This window comes from Staurois parvus, unplaced genomic scaffold (genome assembly GCF_062004578.1).
Source record: "Staurois parvus isolate SC_StPar_1 unplaced genomic scaffold, SC_StPar_1.0 ptg000018l, whole genome shotgun sequence".
Classification (NCBI taxonomy): Eukaryota; Metazoa; Chordata; class Amphibia; order Anura; family Ranidae; genus Staurois; species Staurois parvus.
Genome location: NW_028317814.1, coordinates 797,241 through 810,645, shown reverse-complemented (window position 1 = coordinate 810,645; position 13,405 = coordinate 797,241). Strand labels below are relative to the sequence as shown.

Sequence of the window (13,405 nt, the reverse complement as noted above, 5' to 3'; positions counted from 1 at the left end):
CATAGAAGGTCCTTAACCCATCAGTAGGACCAGTATCTGCTCCTTTGTACAAGGAGGAACAGGATGAGCACTGCCTGAGCCCTACAAAATGACCTCCAGCAGGCCACTGGTGTGAATGTCTCTGACCAATCAATCAGAAACAGACTTCATGAGGGTGGCCTGAGGGCCCGACGTCCTCTAGTGAGCCCTGTGCTCACTGCTTGGCACCATAGAGCTTGATTGGCATTTGCCATTGAACACCAGAATTGACAGGTTCGCCACTGGCGCCCTGTGCTTTTCACAGATGAGAGCAGATTCATCCTGAGCACGTGACAGACATGAAGGGGTCTGGAGAATGTTCTGCTGCCTGTAACATCGGTCAGCATGACCATTTTGGTGGTGGGTCAGTGATGGTCTGGGGAGGCAGATCCATAGAAGGACACACAGACCTCTACATACTAGACAATGGCACCCTGACTGCCTATAGGTATCGGGATGAACTCCTTGGACCGACTGTCAGACCCTACACTGGTGCAGTTGGTCCTGGGTTCCTCCTGGTGCACGACAATGCCCAGCCTCATGTGGTGAGAGTATGCAGACAGTTCCTGGAGGATGAAGGAATTGATACCACTGAATGGCCCCCACGCTTGCCTGATCTAAATCCAATAGAACACCCCTGGGATATCATGTTTTGGTCCATATGAGGCCTCCAGGTTGCACCTCAGACTGTCCAGGAGCTCAGTGATATCCTGGTCCAGATCTGGGAGAAAATACCCCAGGACACCATCCGTCGTCTTATTAGGAGCATGCCCTGACGTTGTCAGACATGCATACAAGCATGTGGAGGCCATACAAACTACTGAGTATCATTTTGAGTTGCTGCAATGAAATTTCAGCAAAATGGACTAGCCTGCTGCATCATTTTTTCACTTTGATTTTCGGGGTGTCTTTAAATTCAGTCCTCTGTAGGTTGATTATTTCCATCAAACGATGGAGCATTCTTACATTCCTAACATATTACCCAGTCCATATCAGCATAGATATTCAGCATATTTTTCCCCATTGAGATCTGATGTGTTTTCAAAGTGTTCCTTTTTTTGGAGCAGTGTATTAGTGTGAAAAAGCACTTTGTAAGACCTGTAGGTTTGCCCATCACGGACAAAAAAAGTTCACCATAAAAGGGAAGACATATGGAATTCTATACATCTTCCTTAGATTTCGTGGTATATTGCCTAGTCTGCACTATGTGGACAGAACTATTTGTACCCTCCAAAAATGTTTTGGGGAGCATCTTTGCCTCATGGAGGAAGGCAAAGACAATAGGGTACCTAGAAACTTCTTGGAACAACATGACAAATTCACAGAAGGACCAAGAGTGTGGATTATTGAAGCCATGCCCCGAGACCTTCCCACGGCAGAGCACTTGCAACGTCTCTGCCAGAGAGAAACCTATAGGATCTATGCTTGGATGTATTGTCTCCAGGAGGTCAGAGTGAGGAGCTGGAAATAAGTTCTATACTGTAGACTTACTTTGACAGACCTTCTGGTGTATTTACCAATTCATATTAATTATGTTCTTTTTAACCATTACAGTTTTTTCCCCTTTTTCCATATAATTATTGATCCCCTCCATTATATATTAATGGGAGATAACGAGTACATCATCTCTGTAGACAGCCACAGTAAGTGCACATTAATGTAGTAGTGATTAAGGATTTACTCTTCTTGCATAATATGCAATTTTTGGGCCTTTACTCTATTGTTTAATCCTGTGATTTTTCAATCTTCATTTTCTATTTTCCTTAATGCTCTGTTGTAGACGGATGATATTTACCCATTCCTAGAGTGACACTTAGTTGTATAATTATATAATTTCCATAAGTTCGCAAAATACCCTTCAGTTTACTTTCTTAATACACGGTCTCATATCTAAATTACATTTTCACTAGCATTTGTATTAGATTTTATTTTTGATCTTGACTTTATATTGTTCCACTAACCCCAATGATGGCTAATGTTTATCTGTTTATTGAGGGCTGTAAGTGGTCTCTCCATATAACATTGACGTGATTGTAATTGGTGTTTGAATAACTGATGTTTATTTGCTTTTTTTTTCTAAATGTATTATTGTATTGTGTGAAATATTTAGGGCGATCTGACCTGTCAGCACCCGTGTTTCTTTTCTGCCCTGTCGCCGCCCATATTCCTATCCCTCCTGGCTATACAAGCTGTACAACTCCTCCAGCTCTTGGGGCTTGGGTCTGAGGAAGGACCTTCTGAGCATACTCTGAAACGAGTTACCACCCCCACCTTGACTTCACATCCAGCGTGTGCGTTCCACACCAATCCTGGAAGTGCAGCGACCATCTTGGCTCCTGTGTTCCCTAGTTCCTGCAGCCGCTGATCGGCTGAGCAGGTCCCTACAAAACATCTGACAGGAGCTTGACTGCTCTGATGAGTCTGTACATTACTGCTACCGTGTAAGTGTCTAAATAAACCGCCACGTTACTGCACTTAGAAGAACCTTCCTTCTGTATTTTTTCCTATGTCAGAGTCTGCTTCCACTCCATGAAGAGCTGCTCTAGCACCCTCTTTTGTCCAGCAACAAAACCCCCTCCTTGGGGTGACCAAGAGTTACAGCATCCAAGAGGTCCGGTTCAAGCAGAAGCACCCTATGAACTCTACCTTCTGAAAGCAGAGATCCTTCTAAGTCCAAAGCGTTGGATCTGCTGATGAACAGAAAGCCAAGTACATTATTGACTTCATGCTAAATAGAATCCTTTGTCTCCCATCTCGTTCTAAAGGCTGTGGTCAGTGGACTAGGTAGTCCTAGTGTCGGGGTGGACACATCACTGTATGAGATACAGCAGAGATGTGCCCTGTCCTGGAACAAGCATCCCTTCAAGAAGCTGGCCTCCAGGACAGGACAAGTGACCGGGCCATGCTGAAAGGTCTCCCTAAATGTACCTATAAAGATTATGAAATACTCTATATAAACCAACTTGTATATTATGGATAGAGGTCTCTTATCACCTTTCTGTCTTTCTCAAGGAGAGTAAATTACATTCATGACTCAATATTTACTTAGTTGTAAAAACAAGCAATACATACAGGAAATCACATTCCAAACAATAAAACAGTAAAGTACTAGAGTCAGCTCTCATCCTATTCCATAGCCCTAGGCAATGCCATTACTACAGCTGGGAAATCAGTGAAGAAATCGGCTCAGCATGACAGTCAGGTGCCTGGCATTTTCTGAAGGAGTGGTACACATTGGAGCCACATTCCATAAACATACTCACTGTCACCAGCTGTAACAGACAGGAGGCTTTGTGAAGGTTCTCCTAAAATGTCTGGTCCATGTTTTTGACTTTTCAACAAAATATCTGCTTATGGCAGCATTATTTTACATTCTAAAAACAAATCTTCTTTTGGTTTCTCATATATCATATTTAACTGAAAATAAAAGATAGATATGCTGCATATGGCAATGGAAAGTAGTGAAGTATAGATTGGGTTTAAAGACATGGATAAGGACAGAGGAGACCACCTACAGACTGGTGTATAAGCATGGATAAGGACAGAGGAGACCACCTACAGACTGGTGTATAAGCATGGATAAGGACAGAGGAGACCACCTACAGACTGGTGTATAAGCATGGATAAGGACAGAGGAGACCACCTACAGACTGGGGTATAAGCATGGATAAGGACAGAGGAGACCACCTACAGACTGGTGTATAAGCATGGATAAGGACAGAGGAGACCACCTACAGACTGGTGTATAAGCATGGATAAGGACAGAGGAGACCACCTACAGATTGATGTATAAGCACAGAGGAGACCACTTACAGAGTGCTGCATAAGCATGGATAAGGACAGAGGAGACCACCTACAGAGTGCTGCATAAGCACAGAGGAGACCACTTACAGAGTGCTGCATAAGCATGGATAAGGACAGAGGAGACCACCTACAGACTGGTGTATAAGCATGGATAAGGACAGAGGAGACCACCTACAGACTGGTGTATAAGCATGGATAGGGACAGAGGAGACCACCTACAGATTGATGTATAAGCATGGATAAGGACAGAGGAGACCACCTACAGACTGGTGTATAAGCATGGATAAGGACAGAGGAGACCACCTACAGATTGATGTATAAGCATGGATAAGGACAGAGGAGACCACCTACAGATTGATGTATAAGCATGGATAAGGACAGAGGAGACAACCTACAGACTGGTGTAAAGCATGGATAAGGACAGAGGAGACCACCTACAGACTGGTGTAAAGCATGGATAAGGACAGAGGAGACCACCTACAGAGTGCTGCATAAGCACAGAGGAGACCACCTACAGAGTGCTGCATAAGCATGGATAAGGACAGAGGAGACCACCTACAGACTGGTGTATAAGCATGGATAAGGACAGAGGAGACCACCTACAGATTGGTGTATAAGCATGGATAAGGACAGAGGAGACAACCTACAGATTGATGTATAAGCATGGATAAGGACAGAGGAGACAACCTACAGACTGTTGTAAAGCATGGATAAGGACAGAGGAGACCACCTACAGATTGATGTATAAGCATGGATAGGGACAGAGGAGACAACCTATAGATTGATGTATAAGCATGGATAGGGACAGAGGAGACAACCTATAGATTGATGTATAAGCATGGATAGGGACAGAGGAGACAACCTATAGATTGATGTATAAGCATGAATAAGGACAGAGGAGACCACCTACAGACTGGTGTATAAGCATGGATAAGGACAGAGGAGACCACCTACAGACTGGTGTATAAGCATGGATAAGGACAGAGGAGACCACCTACAGATTGATGTATAAGCATGGATAAGGACAGAGGAGACCACCTACAGATTGATGTATAAGCATGGATAGGGACAGAGGAGACAACCTACAGACTGGTGTATAAGCATGGATAAGGACAGAGGAGACCACCTACAGACTGGTGTATAAGCATGGATAAGGACAGAGGAGACCACCTACAGACTGGTGTATAAGCATGGATAAGGACAGAGGGGACCACCTACAGACTGGTGTAAAGCATGGATAAGGACAGAGGAGACAACCTACAGATTGATGTATAAGCATGGATAAGGACAGAGGAGACCACCTACAGATTGATGTATAATCATGGATAAGGACAGAGGAGACAACCTACAGATTGATGTATAAGCATGGATAAGGACAGAGGGGATGACCTACAGATTGATGTAACCTCAGGTTTTATTTGTGCTCTGAATACAGGGCTCGGAGAGGCTGCTTTGAACATGTGCTCTATTACTGCAACAGTGTTGTCATCAGAGAGCAAAGCTACACCCAGGCAGTCACTGGAGATGAAGGTGTCATCTATTTTGGAGGAAGCTGCAATTATTACTTATTCTTATGTCTAGTCTAGAAGGGTGTAAAGCAAATGAATACTTATATTACTCTTTGGTCCCAAAGGAACTGGTCCTCTTCTCTGCTCCTGCTCTGAAATGTGGGGGGCCCTCAACACTGCATACAATGCAGGACCAGTGGAGACCATCCCCATACTTACCTCTCAACACTGATGGCCAGTAACAATATTTCACACTGTAGTGCTACAGAAGATTGTTGGTGACTACCACACCTGCATCTCCAGTGGCATGTTAGTAGAGGATGGAGATGTGCTGCAGGAGATCTTTACAGACTGGGGAAATGTTCCATGAGACTACTAGAGATCATTGTCATTACAGCTCCACTACAAATGAATGCAGCCGCTACTACCTGCTGAGGGCCAAGGACTACACAATAAGTACTAAAGGCCTGCATGTGGTCATCGGGCCACAGGTTGGGCAACAGAGGACTAAACAGTCCCCCACAATCATGCTCTTCCAGGAATCATCAAATTTTCTAGCAAGTTCAAAGGAACACTGCAAGGGAATAATAAAAAAAAAAAGTTTATGGGAAAGAAAACCTAAGGCAAGTATTTAAAGTCCAACTGAACATCTATAATTTCCCCTCCCTAACCCATCCTGCCAGATGTTCAATCTTCTTTGCCTGGTGAATTCAGTTAAGCTCACCCCCATCCATGTCCCTTGCTGATGTTTCTGTCTGCGGGAAACACTACACCAGTGCCATGCATTAACCCGTGGCATCCAGTCCCTTTCGTGCCTCCAGGTCTGACATCAACAGCATTCTGGAACCTGAGAGAACACCTCTGTGGGCCAGCCAATAGGAATCATTCAAGTCACTCAGGCAGCTGTGACAATGCTCAGAAGACAGGAAAGGGACTCAAGCACTGGATGACCATGTGACCACAACTTCAGGTAAGTGATTATGGGAGTTTAGAAAGTTATTTTTTTTCCCCTTCAAACAAGCAATCTCAGAGGGGGAGTACAGGGGGTTAATTTTATCCCAGATTTTAGCTGAACTCTGAGGCAAGCAAATATTATCTAGATGCAAATCATATATATTCTTCCTTGAATATTGTCATCTGTGTATTTCTTTGAGATCTGTGCAGTAATCCAATGTGAAACTTTACCCCTGTGAAGGAGCTTCCTGTAATAAAGACCAGTCACTTCTGCTCTCTGTCCTTATGCAGGGTGACTGGTCTGGTATCTGCCCCCTCCCCCCTGCAGCAAGCCCACCCACTGCTCTGCTCCCTTCACTGGCCATTTGCAGCACTGTGATGAGGTCACTAACTTTCCCAGGTAATAACTAGGTTCCCAAAAGGTAAGATATGTGGAAGACACAAACTGGATTTATGTATTGTAAAGTAGAACTAAAGACAAAATGGTTTCTTTTAAAGTGGTTGTAAACCCTCTCCTATACCCAGTACTGACCTCAGGTGATACACAGAGATGAAACAAATCATCCTACATAAGTTATACCTGTCTGTCTGCAGCCTTCTCTTCAACCGTTTAAAGTGCTGAATTTATAAAGCGTGTCTGAGTGTTAAGAAAAAAAGGTGGTGGAGTTACACACTGCAGAGCTCAGTGACATGAGCTCTGAGAGCTGATTGGAAGGAAGAGACACACCTCCACACAGCTCACATGAACAGAGCTGAGGCTGTCAATCTGCTGGAGGTTGCGTCCATCACCATTTTTCTCTTGGGGTCAAAAAAACTTGTCAGAAGGGACTCATGCTGATAGCAGAGGAATGACACAGCAGACAGAGATGACACTTAGTGCTCTGGATTGAGACAGGTACACACTATAGAGGGATATGCTTTGTTCATATTTCATGTCTGAGGTTTACAACCACTTTAACTTTAAGAAGGGAGGGTTACAACCGGTCAGTTTTTTTGTGTGCATGTGTTTTTTTTTTTTTATTATCACCTTTTATTAAGATTTTGCATATATAAAAAAGGCACAAAAACAGACATCTTCAGAAAGCCAAAAATACAGAAAAAGAAAAAAGGGATAGTGCAGCCCCAAAATTCCAATTACGTCAAGGTCTTTTTTTTGCCATCTATATCTAATATAGAGATTTCCCTTCACTTCCTGACCCATAGCCAAAACAGGAAGTGAGAGGAAATCCCTCCAATGTGAGGGAATCCTAGGGTGTCATTAAAACTAGTGTCCCCATTGGAAGAGTTCCCCTCTATTCCTGTTCTGGTGTCAACCCAAAATTTTGGACTTTTACTTTTAACAACAATAAACAGGACAAAGATGGATGAATCTCCCTAACAGGGACACAGGCCGTAATATAAACGTACAGGTGTCCTAAGCCCTCTCCACTTTATGACTATTGAGGAACATTTTAATAAGGACCGATCACTGCTGCTTCCTCTCCTTGTGTAGGGTGACTGGTCTTGTCTCCGCCCCCTTCAGTTTTCTGTAGGTAGCCTGTAGTGGGTGGGGCATACTGGATCCCACCCAGAGCCCTGTTCTCCACACAGGTTATGCACAGCAACGATGTCACTGCTGGTTTTACAAAGAAATATCTGGGTTTGCAAAAGCATTTGGTTCACAAAGAATGGATTTCTCTCCTTTCTGGCTACTGAGAAATATTTATAAAGTGTTACTAAACCTAGGACCCTGCATTCACTAAATCTGTACTCCCACAGTACACAGAAATGCAATTATTTTAGTAAATATAAACTGCTAAATACCTATTCTCATAAGCAGTTAGAGCAGTCTTGTGACTTCTATCAGTGTCCAGCAGAGCACTGCTTAAAGCTTGTAGCAGGAGTTTTCAATTTGCTCTAGGAGGATGCAGAACCCCTGACCTGTCTGGACAGTGTTGACTGGCCCTGTGCTAGTCACATGCGCTCTCCCGAGAAAAAAAAAATAAACCTCTCTAGCAATACACACCAAACTGAGCATGTGCAGAGTGACTTTACATGATATGTTTTATCAGGAGATAAGGGGGGGACACTAGAAGGAGAGGATAAGAGAAGACAGGATCAAACAGCCTTTTTACACAATGCTGATTAACCCCTTAGGTTCCACAATGAGTATAACAAGCATGCTTTACTAAACATTTTTATGCCTGGAGCTTGGTTTGACTTTTGTGTACTTTGATGGGGACTCAGTAGGCTGCCCCAGACCTGCTTGCAGGATGTGAAGTGTTAGCTCTGCATTCCACAGCAGGTGATCCCAGAGTCGGGCAGCAGCAGTGAGGCTGTACATGGGTCAGTCCACCCATTTCCCATTGATCAGGAGTGTGTGCGGTGCTGGATGTAGGAGGGCTGATCCCGGGGGGATTCCTCAGGAAAGGCCTGTGTGGATGGGTGGCTCCATACACCACAGAGGAGACAAGTGTGACCCCCTGACACTGACACATATGGCCTGCCATGGCCCTGCTGGGAGCAGCTGTCACCATTCACTCCTCACACAGACAGGCTGCTCATGAAAAGCCCCCAAACCAGCCCAGGAATCCTCCCAGGCCCAGGTGCAGCCAAGAAGGATCTGCCCACCATAGCAACTAGAAGACACAAGCCAATCAGCGAGCAGGATCAATCACCAGTTGCTGGGAGCTGAAGGGTTAACCGAGGACTTCCCGCAGATGGACAAGGCGGCCAGCCAGTCAAATGATAAGGCTGACATAAGCCCCGCCTCCCCCTAGCAACCAGAACGCCAGCGGCCAATCAGCGCTTGGCTGGAGGCAAGGGCCCTGGAAAGGTCTGGAACGTTAGAGATGTCCGCTCCATACCTGAAGAAGAGTGTGCGGTACATCTGGTGGGCCTCGTAGTAGTCTCCCTTCTCCACGCTGGCCCGCAGCTTCCCCTCCACACGCTGCACTCCTCCCCGGTTCCGGGCGCTGCCTTTGGAGCCCTCCTGCTCCGCCATTGCAGCAGCCATCATGGGGAGACGTCACCCGGGAAGATCAGCACACGCTCCTTCCTCTCCCACTCTGCCTACGGAAGCCGAGTGCGGTCACATGGCCCGCCGCGCACTGACATGGTCATGTGTCTGGGAGTCCTGGAAGCTCATTGGCTGCCGCTATTATAGTCATCGCTGCTGGGTCTGTTCGGACGGGATCCGTTCTATTGGACACAGGATGAGGCAGGGAGAGTGCGTGTGCTGAGCCTTGGCTGGAGGCCCAATTAAAGGAAAAACTGACATCCATTGTGAACGAGTGGTGGGCTTTATTCTGCTGCCATCTGTGTCCCATCCGGGAGATTTCCCTTCACTTCTTGCCCCACAGCCAAAACAGGAAGTCAGAGGAAATCCCTGCACAGTGAGGGAATCCCAGGCTGTCACCAGAACTAGTGTCCCCATTGGAAGATTTCCCCTCTGTTCCTGTTCTGGGAACAACCCAACACTTGGGATTTTCTTTCACTTACAGTGATTGCAAAAAAAAACAATAGGGGGAATCTCCCTAATAGGGATGGAAACATCAGTCACCTGCCACGTGTCCTAATCCTTCTCCTGGCCGTTGTCCTTAGGTACACTTCAGGGCTCATCAGGCCATGACGAGAGTGTGTTTCCATGTCATGCGTTTCGGGCGGCTCCTTCATTTCGATGTTTATTTTTTACATCGCATCACAAACCACACAGTATTGTGGCACCATGCGTGTTTGATGGCACCATGTGTGTTGGCAACACCATGTTTGTTGGTGGCACCATGTTGGCGGCCTCATGTTTGTTGGTGGCACCATGTTGGCGGCATCATGTTTGTTGGCACCATGTTGGCGGCACCATGCGTGTTGGTACCATGCGTGTTGGCGGCACCATGCGTGTTGATGGCTGCAAACGCACATTTTCCAGATGTGGGGGGATGGCAAAAGGAAACAGTGGCACCCGTGTGCATCTGCAGAATGTGACGCGTTTCAGCTCACACGCCTGCACCACACCTGGTGTGAACAAGCCCTTCAAGTACAACTATAAGCAAAACCTTTTTCTTCATTTTGGATAGCACAAGAGAGGATTATAACCCCTGCCAATTTTTTTTTTTTGCCATCTGTGTCCCATTGGGAAGATTTGCCTTCACTTCCTGTCCCATATCCAAACAGGAAGTGAGAGGAAATACCTGCAAAATAAGGGGATTCCTTGAGGACCCACCAGAACTAGTGTCCCCATTGGAAGATTTCCCCTCCTTTACTTTTCTGAGGTAAACAGGACAAATAGAGGGTGAATCTCCCTAATTGGGGCACAGACCGCAATACAAACCTGATGGAGGTTCTAATCCTTGTCCACTCTATCCTAAATTAAACAAAAAGTTTAATTATCCTTTAACCACTTGCCCTCCTGAAGATTTACCCCCCTTCCGGACCAGGCCATTTTTTGCGATATGGTGCTATGTTACTTTAACTGACAATTGCGCAGTCATGCAACGCTGAACCCAAATTAAATTTACGTCCTTTTTCCCAAAAAGAGAGTTTTTCTCTGGTATTTGATCACCTGTGCGTTTTCATTTTTTTGCATTATAAACAAAAGACCGACAGTTTTGAAAAAAAAATATTTTGAACTTTTTTCTATAAAACATCCAGTAAAAAATGTACAAAATCAAATTTCATCATAAAATTAGGCCAAAATGTATTCTGCTACATGTTTTTACTAATAAAAATCTCAATACGTGTAAATTAATTGGTTTATGTGAAAGTTATCGTGTCTACAAATGGCGGTATATATACTGGAATTTTAATTTTTTTTTTATATTGGTAACGGCAGCGATCAGTGACTTATAGCAGGACTGCGGCAGGCATTCTGACACTGGGGGGCACTAATTCTGACATCCCCAGTGGCACGAATACAGTGATCAGTGCTAATAAAAAGCACTGTCACTGTACTAATGACACGGGGCAGGAAGGGGTTTACATCTGGGGTGATCAAAGGGTTAACTGCTGTGTGCGTTTTACTAGGGAAACATACTGCTTTGTATTGCTCTGCTATGTCAGTGCTGACGGGAGAGATGTGTAGGAATTTAAAATATAAATCTGCGCTAAGAGTATAAGGCCCCTTTCACATGCGTGTTCCGTATGTCCGTTTTTTATCTGTCCGTTTACGGATGAAAAACAGACCCCATGTATTTCTATGGACTTGCGGCTGTAAACGGATGAACATCGTTTTACATCCGTTAATGTCTGCATCCGTTAACATTCGTTTTTTGAACAGAAGAAAACCCTATTTTTCTTCCGCAAAAAAACCTGTATTGGACGAAAAACAGATGTCAATGGATGTAAAAGACCAAAAACAGATGAAAAACGGATCTAAACGGATGAAAAACATATGTAAATGGATAAAAAAAACAGATGAAAAAATGGATGTAAACTTGCCCGTTTTTTCTTTGAAAAAACGTGACTGTGTGAGAGGACCCTAAAGTGCAAATAAATAGCAGCTGAACACTACACTTCAATGCCAGGCAATCAAAAATAACGTACATATAAAGTGCAGCGCTTAACAAAGTCACAAACAGTGAAAAATTTCAAACAATTAGTGAAAAAAAACGTACATCATAAGATTTCAAATAAAGAAAGTCCGCAAAGGCCGTGATGAAACAGGAAAAATCTGTGTTGAGAGATCTGTGTTGTTTACAGATCTCTCAACACAGATTTTTCCTGTTTCATCAATGCCTTTGTTCCTCAGCAATCGCCGGGTGCCTGCGGGAAATCGCCAACTGGGACCCAGTGACCGACAGCTGTAGCCACCAATGGCGGCGCGGGTAGGGCAGCGTATGGAACTACCCGGAAATGTAAAATCATGTATATATATGTGATTTTGCGCAGCCCTGCCGCCCCGTAACAGTATTTCTGCTATAAGGCGGCAGGGAACCGGTTAAAGTAGAACTATAGGTAAAACTTTTTTTTTCATTTTGGGTAGAGTAAGGGAGGGTTATAACCCCTGCCAAATTTTTTTCCACCATGTGTGTTCCATTGGAGAGTTTTCCCTTCACTTCCTGTACCATAGCCAAACAGGAAGGGAGAGGAAATACCTGCAAATTAAGGGGATTCTTTGGGGACCCCTAGGTCACCAGAACTAATGTCCCCATTGGAAAATGTCCCCTCTAAATTACTTTCCTGGGGACAACCCAAAATTTGGGATTTTCTTTTACATACATCAATTTACGCAGTAATTTACATATACAGTATCACAGAAGTGAGTACACCCCTCACATTTTTGTAAATATTTGATTCTATCTTTTCATGTGACAACACTGAAGAAATGACACTTTGCTACAATGTAAAGTAGTGAGTGTACAGCTTGTATAACAGTGTAAATTTGCTGTCCTCTCAAAATAACTCAACACAGCCATTAATGTCTAAACTGCTGGCAACAAAAGTGAGTACACCCCTAAGTGACAATGTCCAAACTGGGCCCAATTAGCCATTTTCCCTCCCCAGTGTCATGTGACTCGTTAGTGTTACAAGGTCTCAGGTGTGAATGGGGAGCAGGTGTGTTAAATTTGGTGTTTTCGCTCTCACTCTCATACTGGTTACTGAAAGTTCAACATGGCACCTCATGGCAAAAAACTCTGAGGATCTGAAAAAAAGAATTGTTGCTCTACATAAAGATGCCTTAGGCCAGGGATGTCACACTGGCGGACCTCCAGCTGTTGCGAAGCTACAAGTCCCATCATGCCTCTGCCTTTGGGAGTCATGCTTGTAATTGTCAATCTTGCAATGCCTCATGGGACTTGCAGTTTGGCAACAGCTGGAGGGCCCGCCAGTTTGAGAGCTGTGCCCTAGGCTATAAGAAGATTGCCAAGACCCTGAAACTGAGCTGCAGCACGGTGGCCAAGACCATACAGTGGTTTAACAGGACAGGTTCCACTCAGAACAGGCCTCACCATGGTCGACCAAGGAAGTTGAGTGCATGTGCTCAGCGCTATATCCCGAGGTTGTCTTTGGGAAATATACATATGAGTGCTGCCAGCATTGCTGCAGAGGTTGAAGGGGTGGGGGGTCAGCCTGTCAGTGCTCAGACCATACGCCGCACACTGCATCAAATTGGTCTGCATGGCTGTCGTCCCAGAAGGAAGCCTCTT

The 13,405-nt window shown here is 44.8% G+C and overlaps 1 protein-coding gene across 1 annotated transcript in view; it reads right to left on the bottom strand.

Annotated features, from left to right (window-relative positions):
• GET4 (guided entry of tail-anchored proteins factor 4) overlaps positions 1–9,352 on the bottom strand; it is a 36,605-nt gene extending 27,253 nt beyond the window's left edge. Inside the window, exon 1 of the mRNA XM_089681869.1 lies at positions 9,131–9,352. Coding sequence (XP_089537995.1) covers positions 9,131–9,282 — 152 coding nt within the window. The 5' untranslated portion in view covers positions 9,283–9,352. The remainder of the gene's footprint in view (positions 1–9,130) is intronic.
• Between the last annotated feature and the right edge of the window lie 4,053 nt (positions 9,353–13,405).